This window comes from Phacochoerus africanus, chromosome 2, assembly GCF_016906955.1.
Source record: "Phacochoerus africanus isolate WHEZ1 chromosome 2, ROS_Pafr_v1, whole genome shotgun sequence".
Taxonomy (NCBI): Eukaryota; Metazoa; Chordata; class Mammalia; order Artiodactyla; family Suidae; genus Phacochoerus; species Phacochoerus africanus.
In genome coordinates, this window is record NC_062545.1 from 208,267,026 (window position 1) to 208,282,389 (window position 15,364).

The window sequence follows — 15,364 nt, forward strand, 5'->3', positions numbered from 1 at the left end:
GTTGGAACCCTGCTTGTTTCTCCAGCCTCAACTCATACTCCTCTCCCGTGTTCATATCCCAGCAGAAGTGGCTCTGTCTAGAACATGCCATCCCTCTACCTACCCCCATTTGAATTACGTTCTCATGTCACATACCCAGTTTGTAATACTGTGTGTTAATGTATATATTTTTTAAGCCTGCCATGGAGTTCTCTGGTGGCTCAATGGGTTAAGGATCTAACATTATCACTGTTGTGACTCTGGTTACTGCTGGGGCTCAGGTTCGTTCCCTGGCCTGTGGACACAGCCAAAAAAAAAAAAAAAAGCCTGCTTTCCTCACTAGATTTATCTGAAAGGCAATGGGCAGCTCACTTTGGATGGACCAGGGAGCCTACATCAGAGATTTATTAGGCTGGAAAGTAAATTGGTCCATCTAAGATCTTCCAACCCAGGTTAAGGATTTGGGGGGCTGGGAGGGTAGGGCTAGGGTATTACTGGAAACCGTAGAGCAGAAAAGAGACATATTCTCAGCAATCTTTTGAGAAGACTGGCTTGAGAAATCACTCTGTTTTTTCCCTGTTAGGCCAGAGAGAACAAAACCTGATCAGACCAGTTAGGAGTCCCTCGCAGTACACTTAGGAACACCTTTTTTTTTTTTTTTTGGCTTTTCTAAGGCCACACTGAAGCAAATGGAAGTTCCCAGGCTAGGGGTCTAATCGGAGCTGTAGCCACCGGCCTACGCCAGAGCCACAGCAACTACACCACAGCTCATGGCAATGCCAGTTCCTTAACCCACTGAGCTAGGCCAGGGATCAAACCTGCAACCTCATGGTTCCTAGTCGAATTCCTTAACCACTGAGCCATGACGGGAACTCCAGGAACGTCTTAAAAGCCTGTGCTCCAGTAGTAGAAGTTAGACCACAGAGCAGGCATTGAGCCAGAGGAACTGCAGAGGAAAAACTTAGGGGAACTGAGTAGTCAGACATAATTGTGAATGTTCATGCTAGGTAAAGTTCAGTGAGAAAACAACAAGACACACATTTGTAACTCTAGTGTGACCTCAACTGTATAGAATTATGAACTGAAGAAAAATAGATGTAGCCACAGCAACATGTCTGCAATAATTGCCTTTGAGTGGTGGGGTTAAGCATGATTGTCTTTTTTTTCCTTGAATTTATAATTTTTCAGTGAGCATCTATGAATGGTCAATCAAAAAAAAAAAAAAAAAGTTTTGGAGTTCCCATCGTGGCGCAGTGGTTAACGAATCCGACTAGGAACCATGAGGTTGCGGGTTCGGTCCCTGCCCTTGCTCAGTGGGTTAACGATCCGGCGTTGCCGTGAGCTGTGGTGTAGGTTGCAGACGTGGTTCGGATCCCGCGTTGCTGTGGCTCTGGCATAGGCCAGTTTCTACAGCTCCGATTCGACCCCTAGCCTGGGAACCTGCATATGCCAGGGGAGCGGCCCAAAGAAATAGCAAAAAGACAAAAAGACAAAAAAAAAAAAGGTTTGATTTCAATCATTTTCTTTTTTGTTGTTGTTGTTGCTATTTCTTGGGCCGCTCCCGCGGCATATGGAGGTTCCCAGGCTAGGGATTGAATCGGAGCTGTAGCCACCGGCCTATGCCAGAGCCACAGCAACGCGGGATCCGAGCCGCGTCTGCAACCTACACCACAGCTCACGGCAACGCCGGATCGTTAACCCACTGAGCAAGGGCAGGGACCGAACCTGCAACCTCATGGTTCCTAGTCGGATTCGTTAACCACTGCGCCACGACGGGAACTCCCTCAATCATTTTCTTTGACCTAGTTTCATAGGCTTACCTTTCACAGCTGTAAGTGTCAAGTACAAGTTTGGAGTTGAGGGCACAGAGCTTGGATGGAGCTCCCGTTCCCGGTCAGAGATGGCCTGTGTGGTGTAGGAGTAGTTGGATTCCTAGAGGCAGGTGATCACAGGTGGGTGGCTGGAGAGGCAGCTCTTCTGGCATCCTTATGGTTCCCCTACATCACAGGTGATTTCCCTCCAAATCCCCCAAACTAGAAAAATCTCAGTTATCCTGTAACCCTGCCTCGTCTTCACTCCAAGCATCTCTTTTCTTGTTAGCTTGGTCTTGATTCCCTGTTCTTTCTCCTTGATCTTCAGGCTCTTGGCTTACCTGCCCCCAAAAGAATTTTGAGAACCAGGAGCTATCCTAATATTTTCATATGCTAAGTAACTGAACCCTTGGAGTCTGGCTCTGCAAACTCTGTCCTCAATCTGGAGGACAACAGCACTCTTTAAACTCTGGGAACTCTCAATTATTATTCTTAGAACAATAATTTTGGCACCTTTTCACAATGTTTCTCTCTTTAATGCTTGTTTCCAATTCACTGTCCCCACATCACATTTCCACAAATGAAATCCTCTGTTTACTAAAAAGTTACCATTCATGACTGCAAGGAAAATTTAAAAAATGAGATAATATATCTTGAAATGAAATTTTGTTTAATTTTGAACAAGATGATTAATAAGATCAAAGCAATATAAATATGACAAATTTTCACTGATTTATTCAACATAAAGTAGGTTTTTGCCAGAAAGCCATCTGTCAATAAGAATGCATAGGTCAATAAATTTTTTTCTTCCTAGATGAGTTCATGTATCAATAAATGGTTACTTATCATAAGAAAGGGAAAGGGTGCACTATCAGTGCCTCTCTCATTTTGGATGAGTTAAGTGCTTTGGCACCTTTTCACATCAGTAGGTGGGACTAGGAACTTGATCACATTATCATTCTGTACTTGGAATCACTTCAGATTATATGCCAACAACCTCGCAGTGGTCAATTAGTTTTGTTAAGGGAAAGAAATGAAAATCATCCACCTTATTACCCAGATGTTGTTATAGCCATTTACTTTCTCAATTTCTGGAAACAGGCATTAACAAGGCATTCAGATGCCTATGTATAAATTTAGCTGTTAGTCTTTCATTGAGAGGCATATGGTTTAGTATATACCAGAAAGATGGTGGAAGTAAAAATACTGTATTAATTATTCAAACGACTTCTGCAATATATTTTTTTTTAGGAGACACTTTTATCACTGCAAATTTAAATACCTTTTTATTGGACCATGCCCACAGCATGTGGAAGTTCCTAGACCAGGGATCAAACTTAGGCTGCAGCAGCAACCCAGGCTGCTAATAATGCCTGGTCCTTAACCCACTGTGCCACAAAAACTCCCTAGATGTCTTGATTGATGAAAATTTCCACCAATGCTCATTATCATTGAAAAGATATGAACTCACATTTCAATTCAAATAAATGTATTACTAATAATGCATTTTGAGAAAAAATTACTAAATACCAATGAATTATGGACTACATTTCATAAGTTACTAAACAGTCCAGGCTGAAATATGGAGTAAAATTAATTTATTCTGTATACAATAGAAATTCTGTTTCTCATTACCTAATTAGTTATGGTGCACTATAATGTATACCTTAAGTTTTTTAAAGAAGTATTATGTTGATAGTGTGTGTATATCATAGTCTGGTGCTGGACTTTAGGAACAAAGTAGATAGAAGTCATATTTTATAGACATAGACTCTTAGTTTTTAGCAGTATCTAATTTTTCATTAAATACACTAAGTGCTTTGGCATTTAGATCATAATTCATTTTAATTTTACATTTATTAACAAGGTATGGAAATATTCAAAATTTTATAAGAGGAAAATAGTAATCATTACCAAAATAAGTATTTTCTTAGTATTTGGCTAAATGGGTAGTAAATACCATATTAAATGATAAACATAGTTTCTGAAATTTTCAAAATCATGCAGAATTCCTATCCACAGGTTTTATACAGTGGGTAGGAATAAATTTCATAGGCCTGGGAAAATATTCAAACTGATTTTATTTGTTTGTTTCTTTTTTTTTTTTTTTCTTTTTAGCCATGCCTATGGCATGCACAAGCCCCTGGGCCAGGGATCTGAACCCTCACCACTGCAATGACTACACCGAATCCTTAACTCCCAAACAGATTTTAAAAGAGTGGATTTCACATGTGCTTGGCAGGGTCTTTTTTTTCTCCCACCAGATGATGATAGCTCCTAGGGATGAGAATCGGGGATAATTGGGAAAAAAATGGAGGGAAAAGCCATTTTCAGCATGGGACACTTTGCTTTACTCTCACAGGATACTTTCTAAAGAGTAATTAAAGGTTATTAAAATAGACGGGAATTTGAGAGGTGAGTGCAGAACTGTTGCCCTATTTAACATTATGTCAGAATTCTGGATATTCCAGCCTAGCCCCAAATACCAGGTTCTAGCTGCCCTTTACTCATATATGCACAGTCAAGGAAAAGAGGGCCCTTTTCAAGGTTCTGGGTGCTTTTATTTATAAATGAGGCCTCACAAAGCAATTCAGATTGGCCATTATTTTGGCTTTATACCATGAGCCAGTGCAATGTATAAGTCAAGTGAGAGTAGGCTTTTTCTTTGGTTAAGGAGGAAGGAGAGAGTTTTCTTTCTTTTTTTCTTTTTTTGGCTTTTTCTTTGATTAAGGAGGAAGGAGACAGTTTTCTTTCTTTTTTTCTTTTTTTGGCTTTTTGCCTTTTCTAGGGCCACTCCTGTGGCATATGGAGGTTCTCAGGCTAGGGGTGTAATTGGAGCTGTAGCCATCGGCCTATGCCAGAGCCACAACATCATGGGATCCAAGCCACATTTGTGACCTACACCACAGCTCATGGCAACACTGGATCCTTAACCCACGGAGCAAGGAGCAAGGCCAGGGGTCGAACCTGCAACCTCATGGTTCCTAGTCAAATTCGTTACCCACTGAGCCACGACGGGAACTCCGAGGGGACGGTTTTCAAAGGAGAATTGAAGCTGGATAATCTGTATCAACAGGCAGGCTTGTTCTCGGGGGGTCAGTTTAAGGAAAGAGTAAATATGGGATTGCAGGATCTAGAAATTGAGTCCCCCCAAGAGGACTCGCCCTGGGGGATACTTTCCTAAGATGTGATGATAGACTGGACTCATTATTAATGACTAAATGAGATCTAGTAGCTGTGGCAGCATCAGTTAACTGTTAGCATCCTTCTGTCAGAAGGGCTCTGTTGGTCAAAACCTAGCGGTGACCTGGGATAATGTAAGAAAGCTATCTGGCCTTTGTCTCCACTTTGGGGCACAAACCTCCTAAAACCCACAAAATTGCCTGAATAATAGGAGTGACTTTGTCATTCAAAGGAGCCCCTTTGGAGCACAACTGAATTTATGCTAATGTGACCGCTTAGTCTGGGGCCCAGGTCGCCTCAAGTTGGGGGCTGGTCACCAGAAAGATAAGATGATTAGAAGGTTGGAACTTTCAGCCCCACCCACCACTGGAAGGGAGGGAGGTCAGGTTACAGGGGAGGGTGCTGCGGATTAAGCTCCACAAAAACTCTAGAACCACAAGATTTGATGAGTTTCTGGGTGGATGAGTGTGTCCACACACCAGGAGGGTGGTGCACCCCAGTTCCTGAGGGACAGAGGCCACTGGACTTGGGACCCTTCTGGACCTCACCCTCTGACCTCTTCATTTGGCTGTTCTCTGTATCCTTTACATCTCCTTTATAATAAACTAGCAAACCTGGAAAAAAAAAATAGAAATTGAGTCCCTACATCTGCGTATCTCTGAAAGGCCTTCACTAACCCTGACTTGAGGCACAGCATCATTTGAAGTCCACAGACTTCAGGCATCCCCCGGTGGAGTGTTGCCAATATTGCCTCCTTTGGTCACTTCTTTCTAGGCCATCCCTGCCCTCCTCTCAGCTCTCTGGTTTTCAGGGGGGCCTGGTGTTTGTAGGGGCGTTTGTCAGTGTCACCTGGGATAATTCTTCTTCTTCTTTTTTTTTTTAATGATTTGTATTTTCTCAATCATAGGTGGTTTACAGTGTTTTGTCAATTTTCCACTGTACAGCAAGGTGACCCAGTCACACATACATATATACATTCTTTTTTCTCACATTATCATGCTCCATCATAAGTGACTACATATAGTTCCTAGTGCTATACAGCAGGATCTCATTGCTCATCCATTCCAAAGGCAATAGTTTGCATCTATTAACCCCAAATTCCCAGTCCATCCCATTCCCTCCCCCTCGGCAACCACAAGTCTGGTCTCCAAGTCCATGAATTTCTTTCCTGTTGAAAGGTTCATTTGTGCCGTATGTTAGATTCCAGATATCAGTGATATCATATGGTATTTGTCTTTCTCTTTCTGATTTACTTCACTTAGTATGAGAGTCTCTAGTTCCATCCATGTTGCTGCAAATGGTATTAGTTTGTTCTTTTTTATGGCCGAGTAGTATTCCGTTGTGTATATATAGCACATCTTCTTAATCTATTCATGTGTCAGTGGACATTTAGGTTGTTTCCATCTCTTGGCTATTGTGAATAATGCTGCAGTGAACATATGGGACCTGGGATAATTCTTCAAAGAAAACACAACCATCTCCCTCTCCACTGTTCTTCTTGAAGGGTTGTGGCTCTGTGACCATGCTGTGTCCCAAGCTGACAGCTATTGCTTTAATTAAACTTTTGGACTCTCATCAGAGTTTTATATCAAAAATTTTTGAGCCATTTCCATCTTATATGTTTTAGTACTTTCTCTATACTATTAAATAAAAATAGAAATAAAATGATATTATAACCTTTGCACAATTTTTGGCCTACTGTATGAAGGTTTCTTACGGATTTCCCACCTGACTTCTTTGTATTTACTTTCAACCCTTTTGCTGAAAGTTTGATACATTCTTTGGATTTTCCATTCTCTTACATACACTCTGTTAGTTCAGAGTTTCTCAGAGTATGGTCCCTGGCCAGCAGCATCAGTATCTTGTGGAGGCTTGTTAGAAATGCCAGTCCTTGGTCCCCATCCCGACCTAATGAATCAGAAACTCTGGAGATAGGTGGCCCAGCAATCTGATCTGTTTTGAGCAAGCCCTTCAACTGATTTTCTTTCTTTCTTTTTTTAAAGCTTTTTAGGTCTGCACCCACAGCATACGGAAATTCCCAGGCTAGGGTTCAAATTGGAACTGTAGCTGCTGGCCATGGCTATAGCCACAGCAGATCCAAGCCATGTCTGCAACTTATGCTACAGCTCATGGCAACACTGGATCCTCAACCTACTGAGCAGGGCCAGGGATCAAACCCACATCCTAATAGATACTAGTCAGATTTGTTACTTCTGAGCCACAATAGGAACTCCCTTTCGACTGATTTTGATGCACATGATGCTTGAGAACCCCTACCTTAGTCCAGATTACTCTCCTCCTCTCTCACTTGCTGAATTCTACCTCTCTTACAAGACTGTGCCTTCCTGACAGAGGTTCCCTCGCTTTTGGATCTTACAGTACTTTATCATATCTCTTTTATAACATAAATTACTTGAGCATCTGCATGCAGCACCTGCCTTGGTGGTAAGTTGTTAAGTGCCAGTGAATTAATGAATGTATGCATGAATGAAGGAGAAGAGCATTTTAGGAGGAGTAGTGATCAATAAGGTCAGCTGCTATGGCAAGATCATGGAGAATAATGAGGGGAAAAAGCGATTGGATTTCATAGCAAGGCAGGTATTGGTGACCTTTGAAATGCTTGCTACAGCAGAGTGATGGGCAGGAAGCCCAGATTGCTGAGACTTAGGGACTTCCAATATGATGAAGACCTATATGTTTCCAGAGTTTCTTATTGACTGTTTATCTGAATGTGTAGTGGAAACAATTTCTAGGGAGACATAACTAAGTGATCTTAGGCCAGTTACCAAACCTCCTGGAGCCTGTGATCTCTGAATAGGCAATAATAGTAATCCTGTGTGCTTTTAATTTTTTAAAAGGATGAAACAAGATCATTGTAACCCCTTAGAATAACGTCTGACATTTAGTGCTTAAATGGTTATTTCCTTTACTCCCCCTACACACACCCGCGGTACAATAGTTATTTTTATTTATTAATGTTGTTGATGGCATCCATCACCCTTTGCAAATTTGTATGATACGTGGAATTGTTCTGGATACCCTCATCCCAGTCATTGGAGAAATCGTGAATTGCATTTGGCTTGGAACTAACATACCTTTAGTTGATCTACCAATAGCTTCTTTGAAATTACATGACATCCAGCCAGAGGAGTACCCCAAAAAGGTAATTGTCTTAGTCAAGGCTCTTCTAGATACAAATTAAAGCAGACATAGAGAGGAGAGGATTTGTTGGCTTGTGGAACTGAAAATTAGGGGGAGAGTGCCACCTTCAAGCACTGCCATATCCATATCTTCTGGATCAAACAATAATGTCCATCACTCGTAGTCTTTCTCAGACCATCTTAAGGCTTAGCTATCTTCCATGCGATTCTCATTCCCAAACATATTTGTCAGCTACAAACTTCAGGGAGCGAGTACTTGGGAGTAGTTCTAACTGAAAGCTTGGCTTCAATCTCACTCTTCAGACCAAGTCACTTGCTCATTCTTAAACCAGTTGTTGTGGCCAAGGAACTGGGTTTTCCAGGTTTGGCTTCAGGAATATTCTGTTCTAGCAAGTAAATGGTACTGAGTGTATGAGAAGATGGGATCCCTGAAGGGAAATCTAATTTCTGTTACCAGAATGAGGAGCAGGCACAGCAGGCAAAATCAGGCAACGCAATTGATAGCATCTTATTTGATAGAAAAGTGCTTTTTTCAAACTGTGCTTCTGGGATCTCTAGGAGTCCCGCTGAGGTCCTCAAACCAAGGGGAAGGGAAGTTCTCAAATCCATGCTCACTCCAGCTTCACCACGAGTGACTTCATTTTCACATATTTCTATACCCAAGTTCTGGTTGAGATTTTATTTGAACATAGAACTTTGGCAATACCACAGATACAGGAGAATTTTAGCAGATAGGCCCATGGCTTATAAAGGTAGGAGACCATCTTTTTCCATCCCATCCTGCTGAATAAGTTCTTGCCCTACTTTTCCTTCATTCCCATTGGCCCAATGCATATTCCTAACCCACCTGAGATCCAGACTTGACTCCCCCATAGTCAGATATAGGCAGATCATGGCATTAGGCAAAGATTGAATTCTCGGTTTACTGTTATGACAATTAAAACATGGTTACTTAATCTTTTGCCCACCACGGAAAACATCTCCCCAAAGCTGTTGACAGCTGGGTGACTCAGTTCTATCCCGCCATTTATCAAGCAGAAAATTTTGGTTCATTCAAGCAATCTGACCGAACATAAGCTTTAAGGATATGTTTTATGCCAAAATGTGCAGTTGACAGCTGCAAGCTGGGCAGTTTAATTTTTCAAGCCTTCTTCTATGGCTCATCTCATAGGTAATTGCTGCCTTAATCACTCTCTTGAGACTTTTTCCTTATCTGCTATTGACGTTCTTTAACTATTTGGCCCACCCTTTCATCTTCCATATCAGAGCCCATATGTGGCCAGGTACTTATTTGTGTCAATAAAGTTTCATTGCAACACAGACACACCCATCAGTTGAAGTCCGTTCTGTCTTCCCTCTATAATAGCAGAGGCAAATGGTTGTGAATCAGGAGGTATAGCCCATAAAGCTAAAATATTTACAGTCTGACCCTTTACAGAAAAAGTTGTTGACCTCCAGTGTATATTTATGTCTTATAACAGTATTCCTACTTCTTGATGTATGGCATGCTTATGAAAAAGAATCAGTAATGTCTTTTTAATGCTCTCACTCTCTGATGTTCTCACCAGTATATCTAGGGAAATATTTTTGCCTTACCTGTTCACCTGTGCTCTTTCAATTCTCTGAACAAATTCTCTTTGTTTCTGTACCTTCAGCAGTTTAGTCCTCTTCATCTTCTAAAACCACAAGCCCTTTTTTAAGGAGGAGGAGGGAAAGGGGTGACAGCTTTCTATCTGGCTCTAGAACACATTGATACATACACCTGTCCACACTGAATGCATAGCTACCAGATGCCAAGCATGCAGACAAAAATCAGATTTGGTGTCATCTTACTTCCCCTCTGCTCAGAAATCCCCCCAATTCATATTTGTCGCGGTCCTCACACCATATTCTGTGAGGCAGTGTTTGATATGAGACAGAAAGGTTGGTAATAGGAGATGGAGGAGAAGTGGATTTCCCTTGACTGGACATTGGATTCTGTGAGCAGAGCAGCTGCTCATCGGAAGGCTGGGTAGTTAAGCTGTACTTGAAGAGGAACAGGGATAATAATATGTCTTTTCCTGTGTTTTCGCAGTCTAAACGCCCTGCAGAGTGAGAGAAGACTTCAATCCCTAGGCTTGTGAATCCCTTATCTTTCTCAAACATTAAATTAATTTTTAAAGCTGTTTATTCAAAGTTGACTTAACCACTAGAATAGGAAAGATCAGACAAATCAGCTGCAAGAAATGAAGTATGAGGAAACCCGAACTCTTTGACAAAGTATTCCTGGGAGTAAATGTGTTGAATGAAGCCAGCGGGTAAATGATAAGGGCCTTTACACTGTGGATGTAAGAAGGCAATTTATCAAGAGTACATGAACTCTCCGGTGACCACAAGTCAGGAGGAAACGAGAGTGGAGGAGGAGCCCTGAAAAAATACTTTTGAAATACTAAAAATGGTATATGTGTGTGTGTGTGTGTGTGCGCGCGCGCGTGCTTTTAAATGCCTGCATTTAAATATGCAGAAATGCCAGTGTATTAAAAGAGGAGCTGCACCAAATGCACCCACACAGTGGCCTGTACTGTTCGAAAGTGCTAGGAAGAGTGGCTGAGCAAGGCGAGGCAGTGATTTAGAACTTGTAGAAACCTTGGATCCTTGAAGGTAGAGTTAGGTCTTGAGCCTGACAGTGGCTGTCTGAGACCCACTGGCCTGATTCATGAGAAGAGAAGACCATCTTTCAGGCTCACATGTTGATCTTTACTCTTGGGAAGGTCACACTGGGAACTACATCTGGTCACTTATGATGGAGCCTGATAACGTGAGAAAAAAGAATATATATATGTATGTGTAACTTGGTCACCATGTTGTACAATAGAAAATTGACAGACCACTGTAAACCAGCTATAATGGAAAAAATAAAAATCATTATATTAATCTTGAGAAGGTCAAATGTGTCTAATTCTGAGAGATGACCTAGTGCTTGTGTGTTCTCTGGAAGAGTTGAAAGCACCTCTCACTCATTATTGCCTTCATCTCTGCAGCATCTCTTTGAGCCCTGTAGATGAGACAGTGTCATCCTAACTGTTCACTTGCGGGAAAGTGAGGAACAGGTAATGTCATGCTCTGCAGTAGCATTCCTGTAACTCAGTGAAGGATGGGAGCTAAAATGAATGGCCTTATCTTGGATTTCATAGCTAAAGGAGAGTTGTGATTCCTTAGACTTGAGGAGAAAAAGGACTAATTGTCAAAATACTAGTTTCAAAGTACTTACTCTGAGAATGGTCATCAGTTTTCTGTGCTGAGATGATAGAGCTGAAATACACAGAAATGCTCAGGCTTTGATTTTAGTCATTTGTTTCTATTTTCACCTCATACCAAACCCTTGCTGAAACTGTTAAAAAAGAACCTAATGATGACTTGAATTTGTTGTTTGTTTGTTTCTCCTGAGTAACTTTTAGAGAGCATGCTAGTGAACCCAAAACTAGCAGGTGACCAGCAAGGGGGGAAATTGGGAGAACCAAGTCTTGGAATAATCACCCTTTGCTAATTCAGCTTGAGGTAAATGACTAGCCCTCCACCCCGATGTCAGCTTTCCTTACTCCCTCCAACCTAGGCCTTTTACTCCTCAAGAACATGCTCCTCTTCCTCTTCACACTGCTCAGGTATCATAAGAGGTGAATCTTGTTCACAGCAGCCAGGTTGGTTGAGCTGCTCTTGTGGCCTGAGTTGGGAATTGTGTTTGTTCATTCTTCTGGTGCTGGGAGGAGACACCGTGGTAACTTGGGTTGAGCCATAGTTCATTTAGCAAATTAATTAGCCAGGTTTTTAGCGCCAGCCACAGTCATTTAGAAACCTCCTAAGTGGGCTCTCTTCCTGAAAACTGAATGTGTATTGTAGTTGCTGTCGTGTGCAGTTTATAAACACACCGAATCAAAAAAAAAAAAAAAAATCAGGGAGGAGGTGGGAAGAGCACTATTTACATTGCACCGTCCTGCTTAAACATCTGTGGTGATGATCCAGCTGTAGAAATGGAGCCCAATCACTTCCAGTAACTCGTTTCTGCCCTCTTCCTTTCTCTCTTTATGACCCTCCTCCTCGCCTCTGGATGTCTGATGGGACCCCACAGCCTTGGACAAGCTCAGCACGCAGCACCTATACCACCCCACCCAGGTGGAGATCGTGCAGTCCAACGTGGTGTTCGACATCAGCAGCCTGATGCTCTACGGGACGCAGGCGGTGCCTGTGCGGCTCAAGATCCTGTTGGACCGTCTCTTCAGTGTCCTGAAGCAGGAGGAGGTGCTGCACATCCTACACGGCCTGGGCTGGACACTGCGTGACTACGTCCGGGGGTACATCCTTCAGGTAGGGGGAGGGCATCAGTGCCCATGTCTGGGACCAGGTGCAAGGAGGGCTGGGGTAGGAGCCCTTGGCTAACCCCTCCTTCCCTCCCCTCGAGGGCCCAGGTACCCATACTCTCTCCTGGTGAAAATGGTCCTTCTGCCAGGCTGGTCAGGGAATTGGAAATAAGGTGCTGTGTGCCAGCAGGCTGGCATCTGGTGCAGCAGTGAACTTTAGCAAGGAAAGCATGGCCTGTTGCCTAGGGTTGCTTTGTTTGCATTCTTGAGAATTCAGCTCCCGCTCCCTAGGATGTGGGCCTTCTGGCTTCCTCTGACCATTAAAAAAAGGGAAGGCTCAGAGGTGGGTGATGGGTGTGTGAAAAATCTGAGATTTTACTGTGGGTTTTGTAGGGCTCATTCTCACACTTACTTTGTAGGTTTGGTGTTCTCTTGGTTGTCTCTGTACCCTAACCATTTATTGCTTCTTCATCCAAATCAAAGGAAGAATGGTAATCTCAGCAACTCCCTGCTTCTGTGACCAGTAAACCCTCCCATTCCAAAACACGCACACCCGATTATAAATGTGGCCTTCCAGCACCCATGCCTCTGGCTTGAGTCCCTGCTTGTGTCAGTGGCACTTCCAGTCTGGGCAGGGTCTTGAGACTTTTCCAGAGGCCCTTAGCCTCCTCGCCTTTTTCGTCATTTTCTGCCGTATGTTTGAAGTTGTTTTGCATTGTGTACTTCGCCTCTGAAGTGTTCTCATGGCCATCTGTCTTCCTATGACCCTTGAAGGGTAAATGTTGAAAACAGCATGTTGGGAGACCCCAGGATCCAAAAAGACTACACTGGACATTGAAGGAATACTCCCTCCTGCCAAAGGAGATCACAGTTGGAGAAGGTAGAATCTGAAGTGATGTTTTGAAATTTCATACAGAGAATAATACCAGGAGAACTGACTCCTCCCCACCCCACCCCCAAATTTGGTTTTGGCTCTGCCAGCTTTGTTTATTCCCTGAACCACCCTGTGTTGTGTGTAAGGCTGCCAGCTTGGTATGTGATGAATGGGGGGACCTCAAGCCTCACCCTTGCTTTAACCTGCCATAAACAGACACACATTCCCATCATTCTCCTGTGAGGTACCACCAGGTGTTAGCCAGGGTGGGCGAGAAGACGAGGGATGCTGGGTGGAAGTAGACAAAGAAGGGAGGAGGGTTGCCTTTCTGCTCCCAGGACTGCTTTAATTAGAATCATTTCTTGTGAGATGTCAGCTTGGAAGGCACAGGAAATTTGGCCCTCAGATGATGAGATGCTGCTGATAATAGGAATAATTATGCATTACGTTTTCAGTTTATAGAAGACTTTCACAAACATTATCTCATTTGCCTCAGGATGGGGACATTGCGGTGGGGGAGAGTGGAAAGTTAAGTCCTGGGTGGTCAGGGGGCCTGAGGGGGCACAGGGTCCAGGAAGAAGGGGCCAGGAAGCACAAAGCATGGAATCAGTTTCACAATCGCTGCGTATGCCAGCCTGGAGGTGCACACAGTGCTGTCTTTCTACAGGTGTTTCCACACATGATTGCTAATGTCCACTGGGGATAGATTTTACGCTACAGGAAAGAACACACATTTTGCATATTTAGAAAAATTTTTTTGGCTGCACCTGCCGCACAAAAAAATTCCCAGGCTAGGGATTGAACCCTAAGCCCCTGCAGTGACAACGCTGGATCCTTAACTTGCTGCACAGGAAGAGAACTCCCTTTTGCAGATTTTTTAATAGAACTCTCGGCTTTGCTAAGCGCTCTGTCCTTAATTCAAAACTTAGAGTAATATGTCCCAATCCGGTACCATCTTTACTGCCTCCACTGTGATGTTTAGTTCTGCCATCAACGATGTTTTCAGTTCTACGTGTCCTGCTTTTGCCTAAGATATCTGGACCACATGCATGGTCTCTTTCTGTTGAAACATACAGGTATGTGCATGACTATGATTATTTGCCACCAGAACAACCCAGTTTCCTGTAACTTTGTGATGGCAGTAACTGCAGAACCTTCAGCTTGTTCTATAGGGCTGGTGTAGCCAGCCTAACTCTCTGCCTTAAACCGTGCCTGTTCTTTATTTTATTTGAAATTATTATTTAGGTGTTCATTTTTTCTCAGCATTTCAGCACAACTCCAAGGCAAGCCTTGTATGAGGGCCTAGGATTTAGATAAAAAAATTAAAAGAGAAATTAAATTTCAGAGGAAAATACAGCAAAACCACGAACTAATATTTATAGTCTCCTATTCGGGTTAAAATACCGCATGTAAAAACTCCTGTCATTTCTTGTGACACTTAAATTATAAATAATTTTCATTAATTTCAGAGAGTTTGAAGAAGTCTCTAATATAATCTGCTTTTTCCACTGAGTCTCCATTGATATTTTGAGAAAATCATAGATGATTTTTACATGAGAGCAACACTAGGTTTAGTTTCTGTCTTGTTTTATTGGTAGGATTGATGTCATATGGATTTTATTTAAATGACGCTTTTTGTTATTTAGCATTTATCATCTAGTTCTTTCTTGTGAAAACAATTCTTGATGTAGAAAAAAGCAAGAGGTTGAAGGACACAATACCATTAACACTTAATGTAGTGAGAAAATGCTCATTTGCTTGGAAAAGAGGTAGATGATGGAAATAAACCATTTTTCTCTAAAGCAATGTTATTGGACTACTGGCCAATATTTTTAAAATTATGTATAGTAATGATAAGGTATGTACAGATGACCTGAATATAATTATATGTGACATTTTTGTACAGGTAGACTGTAATATGTGCATCCAAAGGTCGTAGAACTCTGAAACACACATTAGTGTGCAAGTCATTTTATCTGGCTAAAACTCAATTGTCTTGTAGCCCTCAAGGCATCAATTTTA

The 15,364-nt window shown here is 42.3% G+C and overlaps 1 protein-coding gene across 8 annotated transcripts in view; it reads left to right on the forward strand.

Moving 5' to 3' along the window:
* The window catches only part of BNC2 (basonuclin 2), a 454,742-nt gene that overhangs the window by 306,608 nt on the left and 132,770 nt on the right, over positions 1–15,364 (forward strand). For 7 of the 8 annotated variants that reach the window (XM_047767608.1, XM_047767609.1, XM_047767610.1 and 4 more), the window contains one exon: positions 12,240–12,475. In XM_047767608.1, the coding sequence (XP_047623564.1) occupies positions 12,240–12,475 (236 nt within the window). Of the gene's footprint in view, positions 1–5,090; positions 5,093–12,239; positions 12,476–15,364 lie in introns of all 8 variants that reach the window. The other variant, XM_047767612.1, reaches the window with a different exon arrangement.